This window comes from Cyprinodon tularosa, unplaced genomic scaffold, assembly GCF_016077235.1.
Source record: "Cyprinodon tularosa strain WSP-4 unplaced genomic scaffold, ASM1607723v1 ctg655, whole genome shotgun sequence".
Classification (NCBI taxonomy): domain Eukaryota; kingdom Metazoa; phylum Chordata; class Actinopteri; order Cyprinodontiformes; family Cyprinodontidae; genus Cyprinodon; species Cyprinodon tularosa.
In genome coordinates, this window is record NW_024039402.1 from 164694 (window position 1) to 188858 (window position 24165).

The 24165-nt window shown below is 39.7% G+C and overlaps 1 protein-coding gene across 7 annotated transcripts in view; it reads left to right on the forward strand.

Moving 5' to 3' along the window:
- Positions 1-24165, forward strand: part of kiaa1522 (KIAA1522 ortholog) — a 63937-nt gene that overhangs the window by 37384 nt on the left and 2388 nt on the right. For 3 of the 7 annotated variants that reach the window (XM_038309049.1, XM_038309050.1, XM_038309053.1), the window contains 7 exons: positions 16743-16901; positions 17020-17063; positions 17164-17299; positions 18563-18670; positions 18765-18928; positions 18999-19172; positions 19268-22562. In XM_038309049.1, coding sequence (XP_038164977.1) covers positions 16743-16901; positions 17020-17063; positions 17164-17299; positions 18563-18670; positions 18765-18928; positions 18999-19172; positions 19268-22562 — 4080 coding nt within the window. Of the gene's footprint in view, positions 1-13658; positions 13932-16739; positions 16902-17019; positions 17064-17163; positions 17300-18562; positions 18671-18764; positions 18929-18998; positions 19173-19267; positions 22563-24165 lie in introns of those variants that run through there. The other 4 variants (XM_038309054.1, XM_038309055.1, XM_038309051.1 and 1 more) reach the window with 4 other exon arrangements.

Consider the following 24165-nt stretch of genomic DNA (forward strand, 5'->3'; position numbering starts at 1 on the left):
ATTTTAAATTCAACCAATTTAAGGTGGACTTTTCTATTATTGTAGGAGAATTTTCTGAAATTTGATCAACTCTGGGTTATGATGTGTGCTTTCCTTAGAGCTTCTAAGATAAATGTGGGAAATTTTTTTTTTTTTTTTATTATTTTTGCTGTATTTTATGAACAAGAACCTCAGGGAGTATATCAGAATTGCCAAGTTTATTAATCTGATCATCAGCACCTCTCTCTTTTGCAATTTTTTTTTTATTCTCTCATGATTGGCCAGATTTAGACCTCCACTGTTGCTCTTTGCAACATGAGTTTCGTGGGATTGACAACAGTGTGTCTAAATTTAAGGTGACCGCTGGAAACTGTTTGACTTTCCCATGTGAAAGTGTTGCTTATGTTCATGTTTTGACATTCATTGACAAAGCTAAGTGTTTAAGCTAACATTATCTGATACGCCTACTGCTTCATCAGTTTTCTGCAGGTGAGCAAATTATTTCTGTTAACGGTGGCCCATCAGGCCATTTTTACAACAACAGGTGATGAGTTTGTTCTCTGGGGCCATTATTACCTCTCTCCATTTATGTTTTATTTATAAAGAATAAATATCTTGCTCAGAAAAAAGACCTATTAAGGAGTGCTTCATTGGTTAGTTTGGTTGATTTGTATTATTTTTATGTGAATTTACTCATAACCAGCATCAGCTTCATGTGCATAATGTATATTTTCTCCACATAGGAAGGTTATTTCTCCACCAATTGCCTTAAAAGTGATATATTTTATGACTGCAGTCAAAATTTTAATCTAATTTTGCAACAATTGCCTTCAGTCTCTGCGTCACCAGTGGACAATCTGCTGTCTGTCTCCTTTCAGGGTGGTGTCTTCTAGAGACTATTGCATCACTAATATTCTCTCATTTTCCAGGGTCACCCTAGGGACTCCTGCGCTCCCTCCCACGCACCACTTAGCAACAAACCACATTTATTAACTTGTTTTGGGTCCATAGATGACGGCATTTGACATAGGGGAAAACGTTCCTCTGCTCTGAGTCATTATTGTCAGTATCAGTGTTTGTAGAGCTTTTAGTTTTGATCCTAAAAAGCTTTTAATTTGAATTACAAGTGATAGGGGAGCCCAAGCTGCTGTGGAAAATTCCCCAAAATCCCTTCATCAGGTTAAGAGGGAAAGAAAATAATGAAAGAGAGAGAACTTCAAAGTAGAGAAAGATATTTTCAAAAAGAATGGCACTATTTATAACGGCGTGCAATTCCCGTTCCCCACTCAGGAGGATGTTTTCTCATTCGCTCCGCTGCTCACTCAAATGTTCAGAACAAGGCCTTTTCTGACATTTGTCCTTCATGTAATTATGCCAGGGCCCTGGGACACACAGCATTTGATTTAATGATGTGACCAATACATGTGTATTGTCTTATTTAACTGGCTTTTAAGTTATCGCGTTGTTTCCCAGCTGTGAATGTAACACCTTGCTCCATTCATGTTGCCCTGTGTTTCCTATTTGATAATTAATTCTCAAAAAAAAAAATCACACTTAAATCAAATAAATGTTATTTTAGAAATTTTATAATCCAACATTTTTAATTGACGTTGTGAGCGAACTGGAGCCTTTGAATTGAAAACCGCTCTGCATTCCACCATATTTCATCCACTATAAATATATATATACACTATATATATATATATATATATATATATATATATATATATATATATACACTATATATATATATATACACTATATATATATATATATATATATATATATATATATATATATATATATATATATACACTATATATATATATATATTTTGTCAGTCGAGGCATCAGTGATTAAAAACATGATATGACTTTTCCCCCATAGGTTACTGATTTAGAGTTGAAAGAAATAGTTGTCAATAACAGTTTTTTCTTTAGCTTTACTACTTCTTGGTTGGTTTCATATCTTAGTACTACATGTGTTTATACAGTGGGTCAAAATGATGAGTTTAGAAATAAAGTCCTGCTGTTTTCCTCCAGTGCAGCTTAAAAATCCCCTAAAAATTCTTTTGATATGACTCTTTGCACTAAAAGAAACAACATTGCCCTGGCTGTTATAAACAGGCCACAGGGTTTACTGTGACTTCATCTGGTTAACTCGTGGGGTGAAAATCAAAGATGCTTTGCATGATATGTAGAATAAAAAAGTCTGAAAAGTCTTCCTTGCTTGTGTGTTCAGCCTAAGTTAACATAATAAATCCTGTTTAAATCCCAGTGAGGCGTCAGTTCATTACAAGTTCATGTGTAATTTAATCTCTGTTTAAATACAATGGTTCTGTAATGACCTCAGAGGTTTATTGGAGAAAATTCAGCGTCTTGAAGACTATAAACCACACCAGATTGGTTGAAGTTCAAAGCTGGGAAATACTATTCTGTCCCAAAGCATTAAAACCTTAAAGACAAAAATAGCAATTAACCAGACCAGAACGTTCGATGGCCATTTTAAGCTATCGAAGAGCTGCAGATACCCACTTGGATTGGAGAATAGCTTAACTAACTTCCCTGTTGTCTATAATCTGGACTTTGTTAATCTGGGGGGGGGGAAAGAACACCCTGTTAGAAGAAAGCAATAATATATCTGATCTGCATTAGTGACCCATGTAGGGATACATCGTACACACGTGCAAGAAGCAGCGAGAGAAAAACTATGCACGCAAAAAAATACACTGTAGTCATCCCCATGTTCACACAATGCAATGGTAGCATCATGCCATGGGAATGCTTTGCAATGCAGCAAGGGCACAGAAAAAATTATTCATGCATTTTTGCATCTGCTTAAGCGTATTTAGTTACTTTAACACAATTGTTTCATGTCCTAGCCTACTAACGTGAAACAGTTGTGTTTAAGTAACTAAATATGCTTAAGATGATGCAAAAATGCACACCTTCTTAAGTAGCCGTTAGAGACTAAAGGAAAATAAATGGAGAAAAGTAAAGAGAGACGGTACAAGATAATCTTTCGGAGGATGCAAAAGTTTGAAAACTTAGATGCACATTTACCTTTAAGCAGGGAAATAGCTCTACTATCAGTGCAAACATGAAATAGTTGCTTCATTAACACGTCAAAAAATTTAAAATAAATGGGCTACAGTTCCATCCAGCTGCCTTATTTTATACTGCAGCTGTTAAAATGTTACCAGCACTAGTCGTCCAATCGCACACACAAGTGCCATTCCTCAGTTCACGGCTGTAACCCTGATTTGTGTTCAGTGGCTGCTGTGGAACAGAGTTATGAGCTCTCTTAGATTGAAAGGTTTAGTATTAACCAAAGAGAAGGAGAGCTAAAGTAATTCCTCCTCTCGTTAGCACATCAGGGAGAATTTAGCTATGAAAATTTAGCCTGTAAAGGAAGTCTGCTCCAAATGGTACCTAAGTTTTTAGATTGAGTCCGTACCTCACTGGGTGAACAGAGAAAAGAGGGAGGTACTGATGGAAGGAGAGGTTGAGGAGATGAAAAGGAGTGAGATCAACACAAGGTGAGGCAAAGTAAGGGAGACTGGAGGACAGCACATAAATCACTGCCTACACTGACTGTCACCAGGAATTACCCACCTGAACTTCTGATTTCCTCTGAGTGGGGGCACAAAGAAGAAAAGAAAAGAAAACTAGAGGAACAGACCACAGAATGTTTAATGTTAGCATCAGTGACAATCAAATTCTTTTTCTATCAAGGTACACTGTGTTTTAATGACTATAGCAGATAAAGACACAGTGATATGCCCCATTTACACTAGCCCTCTGAAACTGATCCATGCAAAGTTCGGACCGAGCTCGGTTCTAATGACCATTAAATCATCCTGCTGGCATGGTTCCTCAACTCCTATTTGTGGTCCACGATTCTACAGCTCTCAAGGTGGGAATTACACAAAGAAGAAGTGCGGCGGCCATAATATTCAGGAACCTATGTGCCTGGATAGCATCCTCCGCCCAAATTTCCTCGGCCTCTTCATCATCCATGGTCACACCATGCTGTTTTAATGCCATTTATTGTTAATAGGCAGAGAAGAACTTCGTGTTGTGAACAGGTGTAGAGATCTGTGAACTGCAAAGTCAGACATGGCGGAACCCACGAAATGAGTCAGCTAACTGTAAGAGATGATCCGGTTTGCTCATGCGCTCTTTGTTATCAGAGAACTGAGCCACAACTGAACCATGCCATGCCCTACAGGGTAGTGTGATAGATAGATAGATAGATAGATAGATAGATAGATAGATAGATAGATAGATAGATAGATAGATAGATAGATAGATAGATAGATAGATAGATAGATAGATAGATAGATAGATAGATAGATAGATAGATAGATAGATAGATAGATAGATAGATAGATAGATAGATAGATAGATAGATAGATAGATAGATAGATAGATAGATAGATAGATAGAGATCTTGTTTTAGTTATAATGCTGAAAAAATATATTCTATATTTTTTCCTCATAAATACAACATGATATCCTTAAAGTGACAGACAGATTATATCTGTTTGGAGACTTTCAATTTCTTTATAGAATAGAATAAATTGCAATTGACAAAAAGAAGAAAGGGACAGGGACAAAAGTGCTTCTGTTGATATTTGGAAGGACAATAATTGTGTTTCATTTCAAAGGTTTTGGGTTCCCTTCCAGTTTCCCTCTGCCATATTTCATTATGCCCCTAAGCAAGGCACTTGTGCCTATTATTCTGCTTATCTCCAGATGATTTTTGTGCATTTGGGAGTGTATTTATGTCAGTGTAGCTCTAAAGCACTTCAAATAGTCAGTATGACTATGCCATATAATGCAATATAAATCCAGCCCATTTACAAAAGCTGCAATAGTTCAAATAAAGGCTTCCTATAAGATATGCTAACTACAGATTTAGTCAAATGATTCATAAATTAGGTCAACATTCCTTAAAAACAATGAAACACCCCTGTGGTTAAAGCTTAGAGGAAGCAGATACCAACTTTAAAGTCATTAGTGGCTAACAGCCAGTTGTGTTTATTTTCACAGAGCCTCTTTTCTGTCAGTGTTTAATATTTTTCTACCCAACACACTTCCAGAAAAGCAGTTTTGTCTGTAAGTTCAAACCATTATATTTATTAGCTGAAAGTTGAAAAACTATATATTTTAATCAAAAACAGACACTAAAGTTTAAATAACTCAAAAAAGTATCCAGGCCCTTTAAAATAGCTCTGACTGAAGAGGAACTAAGCCAGGCCTCATGAGAAATACCTGCTTTGAGGGGAAATGTTGCAGCATGTTAATGCTCTGCTCTGAGCTTACTGTACATATCAAGCTCTTTTAACGGGGAAAAAAAGAGGACAAAACAGCTCCCTCTGTCTCTAACTCATCGGGTTTTTCTAAAAAATGTCCAGGGAGACACTGTGCTTATTGTTCTGGTGTCTCTGCTAAAGGTTTCAGGCTAGATTTACCATATTTTCTAAACTCTTTAGGGACATTCGGTGCAGCGAGCAAGACAGAAGTTGAGTTAATACAAATTAAATGAAACAAAAAACTGATAGCCGGAGCCAAATACAAGTTGTGTTACTTGGAATCAAAGCTCATCCGATGAACATTTTGATGGTATTTGTTTCAAGAATCCAGACAAACTCGTAAAATTAACACATAGGTCATCTTCAACCAGTGTTTTATAAAGTACTGAAATCTCGGAGTCAAGTAAAAGTATAAGTACCTCTCCAAAATATGACTTAGGTAAAAGTCCAAGTCACTGACTGAAATGTTACTTAAGTAAAAGTCTTAAAGTATCTGAAATGGCTTGTACTTAAGTATAAGAATTACTGTAAAAACAGATGTACTCAAGTAATGTAGTGAAAAGTATAAGTAAAAAGTAAATGCAGTTTGAATTACATTTTTTTACATTTTGGTAAACTTTGAAGTTTAAATTCACTTAAAATGATATACACAACCAAGTGTAGGATAAATTTAGACTGGCTTTGCGAAACAGGCGTATCCTATTGGTGTTGATGAAAAAGCCCAGGCAAGACCCGACTTTGTAATCAGTAGGTGAGGTCAAAACACTTTTTTTTTTTTTTACTTAGTAACTAAACCAAACATTGAAAATGTATCGGAGTAAAAGTATGCAATTAAGTTTGTAAAGTTCTCAAAAAAAATGTATACTCTTGGAAAGTATAAAGTACTCCAAAATATACTTAAGTACAGTAGTGAAGTATTTTTACTTTGTTACTATACAACACTGTCTTCAACCCCTTGAATTTTTAGATCCACTGAACCTCAGACCTGAAAAGGGGAATGAGATGAGATTTCTCTGCCTTTCCATGACAGACTCCCCCGAATGCTAACTTGATATTCTCATGAAGTCCATCACAAAGGCAGCACATGCATCTTCTTTTTATTCTACCTTTTGTTGGTCTGCAATGGGAGGGTGAGCTGAGGACACCAGATGAACTAATGCACTCCATGTTGTCAACAAATTACATTTTCCAGTATGTGTGTGTGGGTGTGAGCAGTAACCTCATTGGTCAGCCCCCTAGGAGTCGTATTTCACATTTGGCAGCTCTCTGTTCATCATCAATACAAACTGACCATGTGAATCTCCAGTAAACAGCCTCATCAAATGTTTTGCTGCTTTTGCAATCTCATGGTGTTGGTTTAAGCCTAGTCTGAGCTGATTTAGCACTCTGTAGTGGAGCGTGAAACTACATGGTCATGTTAAAGGAGTGATGCACAGCAGCTTGTCTGAAGAGATAAGTCAAACTCTGCTCTGGCAAAACAAGGAGATTTTCTTTTAAAGTAAATTAATCATGATTTATTTTGTGGGATGGGATTTAATATGCTGCTAAGTGTTAATTAATCCTACTGTATGTTGTTACTTTCAGAGGCTTCGTTCAGTATCAGTCTGATTTTGTCAATTGCTTTGATATATTTTGCATTTGCAGGGGTCATAAAATGTTTTCTATTCTTGACTGTTTAACACAGCAGTTTATCCCATAAAAGCTTTTAAAGTCACTAATGTGGCTTTTAAACGCTGTTTCTTTGAAATTAGAATGAAACGAACCCTGCTGATGCTATCAGCCGCTTATGAAAAACACACTGAAGCAATTAGTCTTTTCGATATTGACTCTACTTATTTATCGGCTCATTTGAACCACAAAGTTGCGATAGAAATGGGCCGCTTAAGTGTAGTAAACATGGCAGTTAAAAGTCACAATAGTCGGTATTTTCTTTGGACTTACAAAGAGACCTAACGGCTTTAAGAAAAGTGAATTAGTAGACAGAAATGCTTTGTGTGGAGGAAGATATGGCATATTCAAGAGTAAACGGAATGGAAAAGATTGAAAAGTTTCACCACATTTTTCCTTCGACCATATCCAATGTCAATGTTTTGCCAGTTCAAACTTAAAAATAACAAGCTCAAAGTTCAAATCACACAGCTAAAAATTAACTATATCAGGTTCACAAACCTATAAATGAACTAGTTCAAGTTTATTTGGTAAAATAAGCCACAATCCTACACAATAGAACCTCATATTTCACCCTTTAGATGTGTGATCATGATATATCGAAAGAAATGGAAAATAATCAATATACTGGATGTGCAGTGAAGCCTTCATTTAGCCAAATTACACAGAACTACAGAAACATTGAGGAACATTCAGGTTTTGCTAAAAAGATCTGGATCAAAACTCATTTCTGAAGTTCCTCATTCAATTGAAGATTTTTCCTAAGATAGCTTGGATGCTTTAACTCGATGTGTCGCTTTAAATTTGATGTGGACGTGGCTGACGTACCAACTTGTTTCTTAAGTCCCAGTGGGCACAGTTTGCACAAAGGCGTTTATTTATTTTTTCTTCCTTTGTTAGTTCACCAAACTTTGCCAAGCGCTCTGCAAAACTGGTATCAGGAATACCAGTGGATGAGTCTGAATCGTGCAGAATAGTACTAACAGAAGACATGCTGGTCTGATGTGCTGTTTGGCGTAATAAATGCCATAGAACCTGACGTTATCCAATGAAAAGAGTTGTTACCAATTGAACAACTGAACACCAAAATGAGATGTGTGTTGCTTATTATTCTCAGAGTGAACTTTGCTCTTTTTCACATTCATTAATTCAAAATTGATCCGTTCAGTTCACCGTTCACTAAAAATAAGAATGTATTAAGTAAATGTTGTTCATTGAACGTGTTCATGCACAAAGCTGTCTACGGGTCTAGTAAGATGCTATTCAACTGTTTTATTAACCCATCCAAATTAATCCTTGCAAATATCAGGAGGCTAGTTTTTACCTCTAACATGGTGCACCCCAGTAGTCTTGTTTTTGGTCGGACGACATGCAGAAAGACCCCAGCTCACAACTTATGCCTAAGTGTTTTTTGCCGAAAGGCAACAGTGCTACAAAGGGCATAACTCCCACAATTACACAGTGCATTAAATAGGTGTGTTTATTGTCAAGTATAATGATTTCAAACTCTGCAAAAGAAATCCTTCTTTTAATCAAAGCTATAATTATCCAGTGGGGAGATTTTTCTTCACATCACCAACATTGGCACAATTGCAGTGGTACCCTCTACCAACAAGGGGTACTAGTACCCATAGTGGTCCGCCAATGCGTTATAGGGTACGTCAAAACATTTAATATTTCACTTCCCAGATAAATAAAATACAATAAAATAGGGCTGGGATGGGTTTTGTTCTGTAAGGCTTACAGTACTTATTCACTTTCCAGGAAACATATTTATGCTTTCTTTTTTATTCTAATTGAGAAGATTACATGTCTGTTGGGATCTGGAGAAGTTCCACCTTTCTCCAGCAGAGTTCGCCGTGGATCCTCCTGAGCTGAGCCTTCGACACACCTGAGGCGCATCTCATCATCAGGAGGATCCTCCAGTATATAACCGGCCTTCAGACCTTGCCTCAACGCCGCAGTGTTTATCCAGTTTGGTTAGCACCTGAGCCTAGCATCTCCTGAGTACCTTCGTTGCTTCTGTTCCCTGGTTGGATTCTAATCCCTCTTTGTCTCTGCTTACAGGAATCCAGTTTCCCTTGTAAGCTCTGGATGAGCTTAACCTGCCGAGCCTGCCCTCTGAGCCAAACCTGAAGACTCTTCTCTGGATTCTCATGCTGCTCTAGACTAAGAGCTGGAAACCCAAAGTCAAGGTCTGCCCTCACGCTAGAAGCAAGACGCTGAAGCGGTTACTGAACTCTGCTGAACTAAACAGTCTCTGGACCCAACAGTTCCTCTCTCAAAGCCAAACCCGGACTCCTCAAGGTATAAATCAGGAACTCTCAAACTCAAACTCATCTGCTCCCAAGCTAACTGAACTGTCATCCTCACAGACTCCAGTGAACCTGCCCTCAGGCCTGAACCAGTTCCTGTGTTTAATCCATGTGCTTGTGCTTAATAAAACTTGTTAAACTTTTCATCTGTCTCCGTGGTGTTCTGCATACTGGGCTTTTCTGAAACCCATCATGACAATGTCCGACCATTAAATGATCAAATTATGGAAATTATAGAATTATTTTTCATTTTATAAGCAGTTGTACTTACTAGTTTTTGAAAATAATCAACACTATTGACTCAGGGGGTACTCATGGGATGACAATAATGCCAAGGGGGTACGCAAATCAAAAAAGGTTGGGAACCACTGCCATATACTTTACTTTGAGCAGACCCCACTGATGGGCGACAGTGGCGTTGGATGTGGGAGTTTGCCCTGAAATCGAAGGATTGAGCCTCCGGCTCCGACTTTCAGTGTCGTTGTGTCCTTGGGCAAGACACTTCACCTGCATTGTCTACTGATGGTGTTCAGAGGGCCCGGTGGCGCCAGTGTACGGCAGCCCCGCTTCTGTCAGTGAGCCCCAGGGCAGCTGTGGCTACAATGTAGCTTTCCACCATCAGTATGTGAGTGTAAATGGGTGAATGAATGTAGTGTAAAGCGCTTTGGTTAAGTCTCCTGACTTGAAAAAAGGCGTTATATAAGTACATGCTATTTACCATTTAACAAAACAACCTGCTATACTGCATGTATTAGATGTATCCCTGCAGCTGGGGCTCAGTCTGAATTAGACAGATTTAAAAGGACACTAAAGCCATAGAGGTGCACTAGCAGTCGCCATGATAAATGCTGTCTGAATAGTGCTGGCAGTAAAGAAGGAAGCAGGAAAAGGAAGCAGGATGCATTCTAGCAATAGTTCTTAACATTGGAACCTCCTGACATTCCAAAATAGCAGTTAGGACCTAAAAAGATTCCCAAAATATTTGCATTGCAGGACCCATGAGCACAGCTCCAGCAATGAAACAAAAATAAATTTCTGTATTCCTTCACATATTCTCTGTTTTACACATGAAAAGGCTAAAATGTCAGAGGCGGTTTAATTTTACCCTGTTATCAGATGCCAGGAATTTTAAATGTAAGCTATAAATCAATGGAGAATGCCAAGTGGGACTTTTTTAATTGAAATCTTGCTGTAATTCAAGCTTTCATGAGGTTTTAATGGTCTTTGACCTTCTATTTAACGTGTGTATTTAAGTGTTGCTCTCATCCAGAATATTTGACCTGTTAACTACTCTATCAGCCCAGCCTCAGTGATTTATAGTTGTTCTTTTGTTCTTGCTTCACAGAGAAAGTTTTTAAAGTAGCTTCCAGTTACTCCTGAAAATTCAACACTGGCTGATTTAGCAGTGCTGGGAAGTTGTACGCATATAATTATTGTTAGACTGTGGTTTTGCAAAAATAAAAATAATACCCGCCCTCTGTTGTAAAGTGGTTTTGCTGGCTCGTGCAGGGGAATGGTGGGTTTTGTGCAGTGAATCAAAGGCATGTGGCTCCCCTCTCTCCCCCTTGCCCTCTCCCCCAGGAGCAGATGGTGTCTCATCAGGTCCTCTTATGAATATTGATACAAGGGGTCTTGGTAAACAACAGGGAGGGACCCTGGTTGGGCCAAAACCCCCCAAAACTGGCACAAAAAGTAAATGGCCTGTTGATAGGGTGGGGAGGGGGGTTTAAACAGAAGGGTTCGGACACTATGCTCCCCATTGGAAAAAAAGCTTCTTTAAGCCTAATTATGTTATATGCAGAACAAAACTGCAGAGATGTATAATAAACTAAGAACAAATTGGAGAAAAACAAATGTAAGTTGTAAAGGAGTGTAAGGTAGAGATGGACAGATGAAGCAGGTGACAGTTAATCTTTTGGCGTGGCTCCCAGGTCTAAAGCTGCCATCCTGAACGTCTCTGTTTACTCCAGCTCCACCTTGAGAGTGAACCCCCCCCAAGTTTCACTCAGGGCTTTTTACTCCAGAGTTGCACCCCCGAGCAGGGGAAAGAATATTTGAATGGATGAGGGGTTCTGTCCTCCAGCTGGTGTGGCCCAGCTGTAGACCCCTGCAGGGAAAAATAATTGGAAATATGCATCAATTTAAAATACAAGTGGATTAAATAATTCATCTTTTTTTTTTTCATATAATCTTCTTCTTTATGCAGCTGTTTTTTATTTCACACACTTCTTTGCAACTGTATAGTCTCTCTAAAGACACTGCTGTTTTGGGATTTGTTTCTAAGACCAAACTAAGTAGAGTCCTATAGAAAGTCAAAGAAATATTGGTATTTAATTTCACAGATAAAAATCAGAACGTGCACAATTGATTAGTTTTCAGTCACTCCCAACCAGTACTTCTATTACACCTAAAGGGTTTTTCGGGTCTCCTTCTCAAAATAATGAGTTAAATTGGATGAAGATCATCTGTAAACATCTGTTTTCAGGTTTTTTTCAATGAATCATTTATTCAGTTTAAGCCTTTAATCATTCTGGGCCATTCTAACATAAGACTTTGTGTTGATCACTCTACCTCTGACTGTATGTTCCGGACCTTTGTCACACCAAAGGGTTCATCGCCTCCAATAGATGTTTTTCTTTTTTAAGGATTATTCTATATTTACTTCCATCATTTATCCCATATACTCTATGCAGCTTCTCCATCCCTGCAGAAGAAAGGCTTTACCACAGCATTTATTTATTTACTTACCGTAATATGGGCAGCACATATACATTAGGAAAAAAAACAACAACGATACAGTGCTTAAGTGTGTTAGTACATGTGCTAATCTTCAACACAGTCCATTGGGGGTTTTGCAAAAAAAAAAAAAAAAAAACCATACAACTAAATGAAAAAAAATAAATAAATGATGCTGCTATCCCCAATATTTGGAACTGCATATGAGTAAGGTTTGTCTTTGACTGTATGTTACATTTTACATATAAGCAAAAAAGTTCAAATTTTGGACTTGTTTAACAGAAAAGGTCTTTGCAGAAAAGCTAGATTTGTACTAAGATTAAACTAGACAAAGATGGACTGTTTTAAAATTAGTCTCCTTCCGAGGAAATCTGTTCAAAAGGTTGTTTTTTTTAAATATTCTTAATAATTAAAGGTATATTGGAGGATTTTCACAAAATGTTAAAAAAAATACCCACCCTCTCCACTTTAAAAAACATGCACATGCACAACCCTGTACCTGCACCTGAAAGGAAGCGCCTATTAAAAACGTGTAAGAGCGTGCACAAGCCCATTTCTACTCGTGCACGCTCTGTTTAAAAGTTTCTGTTTGCATCGCTCAGACAAGCTTACTTTCCAAAAGAAGATTTGCAATTTGTTCCTCTATGTCTCATAACCTGTAAGTGAAAATGGGGAAGAGCACGTAGGGCGGCCTTACATAAACATATCACCAGAATGATTCACAATTAGGAGGACCACTTATTTTGATGATCCACATGGAAAAGGAACATCCTCCATTATACATTTAGGTGCAGCTTAAGTCAAGCATCGAATCCCCAAAAATCCCAAAAAGAATTTAAGTTTGTTTTTCTAACATAAGGCTTTATTAATTTCATAAAGGTTTGCATTTTTTGCAGTTTATCAGGAAATATTAGCAGCTGTAGAAAAAAGCTCATCGTCATACGGGGACCGTTCCAGATGGGTCACTGAGGCTGCAGTGGCTATTTATAACCTCTGATGGTGATTATAGCTGCATAAGGGGCAGACTGACGGCAGAGAAAGATGTGAAGGATGTCAGACAAAAGGAGAGCAGAAGGAAAAGAAAGTGCGGTTAAGAGTTGCTCAGAGTTCCACGGTGAGGATACAACCTCTGCTGTAAAAGGAAGCCCCTAAAGCCCCTCATATAATGAGACACAGAGACTGACAGATGCACTTTGCTGAAGGCCCTCATTAGGAACACAATAAATAGGACTTCACAACTCTTAATTATATCACTTATCCTGGGATAAACCAAAACCACATTACTCTTTAAAATTAAACCAAACAAAATGAATCCCTTTTTTGTATATTTTTGTATTTCAAAGCTCTTAAATGTATACGAGCTCTTCCATATTAGATGGGTTGAACTTTCTGAGGGTGTTTACACACAACCCAGCACGTGTCTGAAAAGTTGGGGGTGGCTGCCTCCCGAAAGCTAAACTTTGACAGCCGTTTTAAGCAGGAGGGGATGGAGAATGGGGGGACTTTATTTTGACAATAGAGAGGGGGGTGAAGGAGCCATCAGAGGGGGAGGGGAGGGGAGGAGAGAAGAGCTGGGTATCAGAGCCAGAGGATAAGGCAGCTGGGACGGGGAAGCTTTGGCTGGGAGCTGATCTCATTGTGCACTTGTCTCTCTCTCAAGACACTCTGCAGAAGCATCTATGTTTAACAGGAACCAAGCTGCAGTCGGGGGGGATTTCTTCTTTTTTTGTTGTTTTGTTTTTTTTCTTCCTAAAAAAGTCAGAGGATCTGGATCTTATCATTGAATTTAAAACTTGTCAGATTGCTTTGATTTACCACCATATTTGGATTTAGTGTGCGCTACGATGCTGGCGTAGGCATGGTTGTCTACTTGAGGAAGAGCATCCACTCTCTGCTGTCTGTCTTCAAGAAGAAGGGTGAGTGCCTGGTTTGCACAGAAGGCTGGGGGTGAATATCTTGTAGAGTTTGGCTAAAGATCTGAAGATGTCTGCCTTATGATTACATGAACACAAACATAATTAGCTTTAAAGAGCAGCCAGGGGTCTGCTTTAATGAGATAAAGGAGCTTAACTGACGTTTTTTTTTATTGATCATCTTAATCAACCAAAAGAAATCCCTAAACCTTCTGCAGGGGTCTGGCACAGTCTTGGGTAAGCTTCTTATTTTAATGAATGCGCTTAAATTACATGATTTACATAAAATTATTTTTGCTGTTGTTGTTTTTCAAATGACCAAGGAAAATATTTTCCCAGAAATACTGGGTTGTGTCAGCAGTGGGAATACTTGAGGATAGGGGCGACACTGTCCACACACACATACGAAGTGAATACACACACTCACTGTGTTACCTAATCAGGTACGACTGAGAAGCAGTGTTAAACGTGACAAAAGGAGGGAAAGAGGACACCTCACATTGAGCCTTGTTTAGCTACACTTTTAGCCCCCTGGCTTCATTTAATTTCCTCTCAAACTTGCAACATGACACCCAATTAAGCTCTTTGCTGATGCATTTTAACTACCACAATCTAAATATAAGGCAGAATTAGGCATACACATTTACTTTTTAGAAATAAATGGTGAAATAAAACAATTCATCATTCATATATCTATATATATTATATTTATGTATTACATATAGGGTCCTCTACTGTTTTTATAAGCTCTAGATTAAGATGAATGACAAATCATGTAAACTATGAAAACAAACCCCTCCATAAATCAGATTTATTACTAATTCACCCTCAGAAAACTTTATAGCGCCTCTAACAATGCAACCCAACCAGTTTGACATTTTTATTATTTTATATTTAATACTTGATTTTTCTGGTGAACCAAAAAGCCTTCAAACTTAGTACTCTGTAACTTTTTGAGTCAAGATTAGTGAGCACTGAGTAAATATTCAGAAATTATGGTGGCTAATCTAAACATGGCCATATTTACAGTAGTACAGGAGGTGTACAGTAGCAACCTGCCCACCATCTACAGAGGAAAAGGAGGTTGGGGTGCAAATCACCAGCCAAAATGTAAATATTATACTATATTGTTTATTTTTTTCTATATTTTCCCACATCTAAACAAGATTGGGTTGGAACATTATCAAAGCAGTAAAACACTTTTACACCACAAATAAAATGTTTAGCCAGTATGTTAAGTTCTCATGGTTACATTTATTTCCCCCCTTTGTCATTTGGTACATTCTGTTTTCATTGTTTTTGACCAGACTTTTAGTTCATGACATGGAAACATCCTAAGTGTGATGTTTTTCTTCCACAACAGATTATTTAAAGTAGCTTTCTACCATCTATAAATAGTATATTTATAATATCTTGGTTCAGTTAGTGGTCATATCCATCATATTTCCTAAAAGTTGGTATAGGCCCAAATGATTAGAGCCAAAGGGAATTAAATTGAACTGTAATATAGAATTTTTTAATTAAATTAATCAAAGATTTCAGCATTTAGTCTTATTATTTAATCATTAAATCATATAAATATGCAACAACAAAAACAAATGGAAATAAAATGGTTTGTTTACAGTGACTATAGTCCCATTTGGGGCTAATCCTGTATTGCCGCATGTCAGCTGTGCTTTGCTCTACATCGCATTATGCTGACGCTTTGTGAAAGCGTCACTGAAAACATACAAACTGGCCCAGAACTAAGCTTTAATCAATAAAAACGATTCAACCTTTCATACCCAAAAACTAAATGAATGTTTTTCTCACTTTTCTCCCAATGATCAATTGAGGCTATATGAAGTCAAATCAGGCTCCATTATGAATCTTCTACATGTTTAGTTTAAATGTTATCTCTGTAAGTCAGGTTTTGTTTTCATCTTCATTGTGTTTACTGGTCCTGCATGAGAATCTGTTCAATTTCCCACAGAGGAGGCCTCACAGTGTTGGGGTGTATAGCATCTTATCAGACGGAGAAGCCAGATTATCTTACCCTGCAGGGACTAGCGAAGCCTTAAGATATACAGCAGGAGATTAGCCGGGCCATGGTCGTGCCGTTAAAAGCCTCAGCCACACTGAGACATCTGTCCTCTAAATTACTGAGTGAGCTGTGTCAAAAGGTTCAAGTCCAACAGAGGACCTGGTGTGACGTAGATCTACGTTTCAGCCTTCACACCTGTCAAAATGAAGAATGGAGGAAATAAATAATAAGAATTTGGAATGATAATTTCAGTTTTGTTGCTATATTTAGAAATCATAGCATACGATTATTAAGGACAATTTCTTAACTGTAATGAAATGTTTTCAAGGTCGAAATGTTTAACTGTCACTTTAAGCAGTCTCCATGTATATTCTATTAGATAAAAAAATGTATGCCTATAGTGAAAGATTTCCAAAAGGCCACTAACCAACATGTTCCATTGCTGTATGTTCAGTAAGCCTTCCTGTTTTCTGCTCAAACTCTTGCACTCTCCTCATTACCCTAGCTTCCAAAATGAAGTACAGACATGTCTTAAAAAGCTGTAAAAATAAAGTTCCTTTTCTAAAAGTTTCACAAATTTCTTTATAAACACACAGCTGACCCTGAGCCTTGTCTATCAAAAAAACATGATCGCTGAGGAGTATTCTTGTCTGTGTGCTCAGACAGCACTCAGTGTAGGCAAATCCCCCAATTGTAAAAGGATTTGATTTATTTTAGCTGCGATTCTGGACATATTTTATAATATAAAATGTATTTGGTTTTTTTTCTTTCTTTCATACTTCATCAAGCAGCTGGCCCAAAGGGGAATGAAAGCCAGAAGAGGCTGACGGTTCACTACACGGCCTCCCAGCACTACCAGGAGAATGTTTTCATTGAAGGGAGCAGATCTCAGTACCTGGAAGACTTACACACCGAAGCTCAGGAGGGGCTCAAGATACAGCAGCAGGAAGGTGAGGCATTCAGAGCGGCTTCCTTCATGGAGCCACAGATGTTTACCATATCATCAGATATTGGGTAATTTTGGTTACTAATTTATTTGTTGTTGGGTTGTTGTTTTTTTCCACACAGAGCACAAGAACGGAATAAACTATGCTGACAATGAAAGCATTGCTGTAAGAAAAACTATTTTGTAGATACGTTTTTATCCATTTCTTGCACACTATTAGAATACCGTGTAGCTTACTATTGTATTTGTGTTTGTGAAACCTTTAGTTCACAGATACCATCTGCCCTGAGCAGGACACCAGCTGCAAGGATAGAGGTGACTCTATGGAGACAAGTCCCAACTCCAATAATGATACCACTGCAACTTCCGCTGTGTTGGACAGACCTGGGCTTACTCACCAAGGTAAGCATTTCGTGTGAGCGTGCTCTGCACACAAGCACTTGAGAAGGAATCCTCTATATCTTTTGCATCTTAAAAGGAGCTAATTATAGCAGCAATGGGGCAAGTTAGATTTTTTTTCACTGCTTAACAAAGTTGGAGTTGGGTATTTACTTAAAATGCATGACTCATTCCCCACCGCTTGGTGCCTCTGCAGTTTTGGTTTGAAATCAAAGGCAGAGAAACTTGACACACACACTCATATACCGAACCGAGGAGGGATTTTTTTTTAGGTTGGTCTTAGAAGTTCTAAGCATGTCAGACAGCTATGTGGCTTCCTCTGCATATCACAGCTGGAAGGCTGAGTCTGTCTGTCAGCATTATCAAGAGCGAGAGAAAAAGGCTGCATGTGCCCACGCAGTGATTGCCATTGGTATTCGAATCATATCTGATTCTGATCATATTCTTTTTGATTTAAAAAAAGCATGTGCTCTATGCACATTGTTGAGTTTTTCATCTGTGAGGTTTTATTATTGTTATTGTTTTTTTGGCTGATAAACCAGAAGTGCCTTACGAGATTATTTAGACTTAGACAAGATATAGGTAAGATATTTACTGGACAAAGCAAAGATTACAAGATATAACCACAATTAAGCACTGTAAGGCACCAAGTACACCATCCTCTCCACTGTAAAAGAGGACAGTAGTAGGGTTATTATGTCGAGTAGATTTCATTCGTGGTTTTCAAAATATGCTCAGATTTGATTCTGAAATACTTTGGGCTACATACGCTCTGGCATTAGAAAGCTGTATAAGATTAGAGACTGGGATAGAGATTTCTCTTCTAGCAGGATAATAAAGGTAAACCCACAGCTAGAGAGTTAAGGTCTCGACCTACCAGTATGGTGTCTTGAGGTCCACTATAGATATGAAAACAAAACCAATTACTTTGGTTAATTATGCTGTCTTTGATATCATTTACACTGTGGTTAACTGGTTTTGTAGAAACGTTTTACTCAAGCAATAGTTTGGGTCATGAGTCGACTCTGGTAGCATTTTCTGTGTTTGACAAGCTCTATTTTAGTTCAAAGTATATTTCTGTGTTGGAATGATCCAGTAAAGCATCTGTATCAAGGTAATTGGAAGGTGAAATCCAAACTCAAAATGTAGAGGTAGACACATGAGTTTGCTAAAATGGATGACTAAAAGTATACATTTTTATCTCAAGACCAACTGGATTTAGGATTTTATTGTTAGAAAATCAAAATGTTTTTGGCTTCCTTTCAGGCTCTACATTCAAGCCACTGAATCCAATGAAAAGACACGAAAGGGGCAGGAAGAGGAACAGGAGGACCACCATTATGGGCATTCCCAACCAGGTTCAGAAAGAGCTTGGTATGTTTCTGTCCCTATTCCTTTCTTAATTGGAAAGCGTTTGGTTGGCCTTCATTAGTAATCTGTCTATTAACATGGCTGATATTCTCTACAGCTCTAAACAGAAGTTCCACCTTTCAGCCCCTTCCGACTCAGCTCCCCAGTCATGAAACCCCTGATGGCAACATCCAGCCAAGTGTTGTTATCATTCCAACAATGGATGGAGGGACTCCGTTTGGAAAAAAAGAGGGAGCAAGGGTCCATCTATCAGAACTAGAGGTAAATGGCTCGAATTACAGACTAAGCTCTTATTGGAAACGTCTGTTACGGTTGTCTGTTAATTCTGTAACAGGTCTTCAGGGATGAACAGGCGTCTACAAAGCAACTGTATGCAGTGTACCAGAATGAGGAGATGCATATCTGCCCAACATCCACAATGAGACCCAAGTCTCTTGCGGTTCCTACAATGACAACATCCTTTTCACTCTCTCCCTCGACATTTAACTTTCTCCAGGAGCCTCAGGTAAGAATTCTATTAGGGTTTGAGTTGAGTGCCTCAATGTATTTTGAGTATTCATGTTATCAAGATGTTTAACACCTACTTCTGATTCCTTATAGGGTCCAGTGATGTCTATTTCGCCTCAGGCCACTTACTTGTCTACAATCATCCCTAATGCTGTTTTACCTGCTTCGGTTGAAGTAATTGAGATTGACCGCAGCAACAGCCGGACTCGTGGCAGCAGTGTCAATCACGGAACCAGCGTTTGTGCTGTCAGCAAAAGCAGCTTGACATCTGAGGAATCAGCAGTTAGTCCGACTTTGTCCAGAAGAATGAACGGTGATGGTTCCCAGACAAATAGTTCCAACTACGACTCAGCATTAATGTCCCGCTCAGCCTCAGGTTCAAACTGGAGTGAATCCCAGTCCTCTAAGACAATTATTTCAGATTCCACAGTTCCATCTTCTGACAGAGCAGGGTGTATTTTGAAACAAAAGCAGATAGAGGAGTCTTGTAATGGCCAGGACCTAACTAGCCTTTGTAACTCAGGTAATGCAAACAGCAGCCTGAACAAGGTAGAAGCAAACACACCAGAAATAGAGTCTGGGCATGGGGCAACACAGTCATTGGCTGCCGGGGATCAAACAAAGAGCAAACGCAATTGCATTCATAGTCTTTCAGTCACAAAGACCAAACAGCCTCCAGCACCTCCACGAAGAACAAACTCTCTGCATGGTAAAAAGATAAAAAGTGAGTTCAAGGTCCTGGCGGAGTTTGAACATCTTAGTAATTTAAGTTCAGTAGAAGGGAAAGGTTCCTCTGAAAAAACAGAAACAGGTGACGAAATTAAGTCGGTTCCTATAAATCCCCATTTGAGCCAAAAACCACTGACAAACTCTGATGGGGAAAGCTTGACAATCTCTTCCTCCATGCCTTTAGCCCCTTCAGAGGACTCCTCTTCCCAGCCTGAAGAAGCACCAGCATTGCAAAAAGAATCCGATCCTTCCTCCCCACAGAAAACAACTTCAGATGGCGGAAAGTTTGAACGGACAATTTCTCCTTCCAGTGGCTATTCTAGTCAGAGTGGCACTCCAACACTTTCCCCAAAAGAAATATCCCCAAACTCTTCAGATGAACAGAAAAAGAAACCCATCAAACCAGAGAGGTCTGCATCTCGGGCCTCTTCCTCCACAGCTTCTCCATCGTCCTCACTAACTTCCTTATCTTCAGGTACATCTGAGCCTACAAATGCAGATGTTACCACATGCAGCTCAACTCTGCCTCCCCAGGATTCCTCTCCAACAAAAGAAGTTCCTCCAAGTAGCAAGTCCGAATCTTTAAGAGCAGAAGTACAAGAACTGTTTAACATCCCTCCTCCTCCTAAAGTCAAAGCCCCTCCCCCACCCCCTCCGGAGACATGGGCCCACAGCCGACGCACTGTCGATCTCCTGTGTCAATCATCTCATAATCTAAGCAAAACTCCCTTTAAACCAGTACAGATTAAAGACTGCAGAGAAAATCAAGTAGAACCCCAAAGAGAACCCGGTGCAGATGCTGCAGTTACAGCTGACAACCAGTCCACCCAGAAAAATCCTATCATAGAAATATCAGGACATGTAGAAAACCTTGGCATAAAAGATCCTGAAGATGGAGGCAGTGAACTAAATGCTGGAGAATGCTCAGACAAAAAAAAGGAACAGAAAAATGAGAAGGATGATACGGTAGCTAAGACCAGAGAATCAAGTAGTATCTGTGTTTTAAAGAAGCCAGACAGTCAAGAGACGACGCCAAAGAAAGAGCCCCCTCCAGTTATGAAAAAGCCAATAAGAATATTGTTAAGAGATGAAACAGAGCAACCATTAGAGCCACAAGAAAGGAAGCTGAGTTGCAGCACTGCAATAGACATTTGTTTGTCTGTTGAGGATTATATGACAAAATCCCAAAATGCTGAGATGGTTCCAGGTGATAAGAGCGAATTAAAAACAAGTGATGTTCCATCTATGCAGAGACTTACAGTAGATGTCTCCAAACTGAGTAAGCTCTCACCGCCACATACACCTCCTCCAGCTTACCAACCGACGCCACCTCCATTGAGGAAGGAACATGACATGTCAAATGCTGTAGACTCCTGTTGGCCACCTCCACCTCCTCCTTTAGAAGGGGAAGTTGTCTTTGATGGGGGAGATGAGTTAGATTTCCCCCCACCTCCCCCATTAATAAGAGATGATGTAAGAGATCTGATAGAGCAAACACCAACCATTTCATTTTTACCTTTAGTTGACAACAAACCTGTGGATGATGAACAAGTTGTAAAAGCTGACCCTTCTACTGAGTCTTCTTCCCAGGATACTCCAGGTGCTAAAGACACAGTTTCTCTCTCATCTGTGGAATTGCTTCCTGTACCACCAGTTACTAGAGCAGAGAGCCCAGTGTCAGTGCAGACAGCGGTTCCCTCCAGCAGTTCTATGAAGCGAAACTCTCTAAAACTTGAGGACCAGCCTCCCTCCTCAATTCCAGACAGTCCACAGCTTTCAACACCAACATCTGTGCCAAAAGCACCTCCTCTACAGATGGAAAATGTAACCCCCGGGGTTAATTTCAGGAGGCAGCCTAGTGGAGCATGCAGAGACTCCAGAAGCAAGGAGCTCCTGTCTCGCCACAAAAGTGCACCAATACCTAAAGAGGATGCAAACATACCACTGGTAACTCCCTCGCTCCTGCAGATGGTTCGTCTCAGGACGGTCAGTGCAACTGAGGATCAACCTCAACCTGAAGAAGCCACACATGAGGGGACTGAAGTTCTGGAGAATAATGTCCCAAGCCAAGGATCTCAAAACATTCCTCCAAAGCCTATTCGCAAGTCTTTATCAGTGAAATCTCCCCCTCAGATAGTAAAAGTATCTTCGGTGACAATGAGTTCTCCTTCGGTGCGCCTTCAGGAGGCCATTCGTATGAAAACTGCAGCCATGTCTTCCAGAGACTGTCTCCCACACAGACTGGGCGTGAAATCCCCCAGTTCTGGCTGCATCGGCGAACCAGGAGTGCAGTCTTTAAAAACACTTGAAGGGTGTGATATGCTTAAATCCCCTGCATCTACAGCTAGCTTTATCTTCTCTAGGAGTACAAAAAGGGTAATAATCGAGCCTGTAACCCCCTCCTCCTCAGAGGCTCAAGAAAGTCTGAAGCAAAGCTTGGCAGCTGAGCTCAAGCAGGTCTCTGAACAATCAAAGGCTGGTGCTCTCTCCAACGGCAGAGTTAGGAGTGACAGAACTCCTCCACCAATAGCAAAGAAACCATCTCCTGGTAGTACGAGTCCGATGTTGATTTCCCAGAGCTGTTTAGCAAAGACGGAGGTCAGGGTTGAGGAAGACACAGCTCCTGGAGCAGCACAACATGTAGCACCACCTAAAACAAGTAAGTGGAACCATTATCTCCTCTCATTGTCTGTTGCACCTTATACCTTGAATCAACAATCCGAATGCATTATTTTTGCCTCACGATCAATAGAAATGTACCAACATAAATTGGGGAGAGTTGATGTGGACTTCCCTCTCAAGGTGTGATATATCAGGCAGCTCAGTAATGTGATGCAAAGAGAGGAGAACATCCAGCCTCCCCCCTAGTATCAATTCTACCTTAACTGATAGTAACCTGAACCTTGACATCACATATGGAACATGCGTTCCATATGTGATACATACGCCATGCTTCTTTGGTTTTTTCATCCATGCTGAAAGCTCTTTAAGCACACCAAAGCCTTAAAGGGTAGTTTATAAATTTATTACAGAGTAAGAATGTGAAAAGGGCTTCTGTGAAAGTATCTGTGAAGATTTTCAGTCATCCAGGTCATGATCAAGCTTGAAAAAGTTCAGTCTAGGCAATGGGACATGAATGGGACATGTTCTAGAAGACGTTCAGTGTATTGAAGAGTGCTAAGGCCTGTACATTGGAGAGACTAATACCCCATTTACACTACCCTTGAAAAACCGTGCCGAGACCGATCCGAGCTCAGTAACTGAGATAACTTATCATGTGTAAATGGAAAGCAAACTGAACCGAACCGAGATAACTGCAGACCAGTTCCAGAGGTGGGCTCGGCTTGGTTTTTCCCTGGCTCGCTTCTCTGACAACAAGAGCGCATAAGCAGAACGTGTCATCTCCGTCTGGCTGCACATCCCGATTCACACTCCATTCCAGTAGTTGGTGGTAACGCTCCTCCGGAAGTTGCTTGCCAACCAACACAAAACAGAAGAAGAACAACTATAAACAGCAATCAAAATCTTCTCCACATAACGTTTTAAATAATGGTTGCCGTCTTTGCCTGAACCTCTGCAAACACCGAAGTACAGCAATAATAATCAAGCATAATGTTCTGAATGTGACGGGCGCCGCCATTTTGATTTGCTTGATTCCCTCCTTCTTTGTCTTCTTCTTCTTGTGTTTTATGGCGGTTGGCAAACAACTTTTGGTGGATTACCACCACCAACTGCTTGATTTCCTCCTTCAATACTGGCAGTAATACCGCAGATCGTCACTAGGAGGCGAGGAGTCGAGGAACCGAGATAGCGTGATGTGTAAACGGTCGTCAGAACCGAGCTCGGCCTGGTTAACTGATCCGAGCTCGGACCGGTCTCGGCATGGATCGGTTTTTCAAGGGTAGTTTACATGGGGTATAAGCAACCGCTCCATGGGTGCAGGGCTAAATACAGGAGGGCAACTCCTCAGGACAGGACTCAGCTGTTCACTTACACCTGAAGGCTGAAGGAGGTGTTAGGGAAGCCATCTTTGTTAACCTGGAAAAAACATCCCTCAACAGAGGAGGTGGTCTTAGACATAACCTTTCAACCACCTACAAAGCACTTTTAGGAACAATACCCAGAAGATTCACCTCCCACCAGCCCTGACTTGACTCACATTCAATGAGGGACGTGACCAAAACCACCCTGACGATGGAGGTAACCGATCAGAGCCTCCTAACGACCATAAACACCCCCGATGTGACCTCCTTGGCCAATGC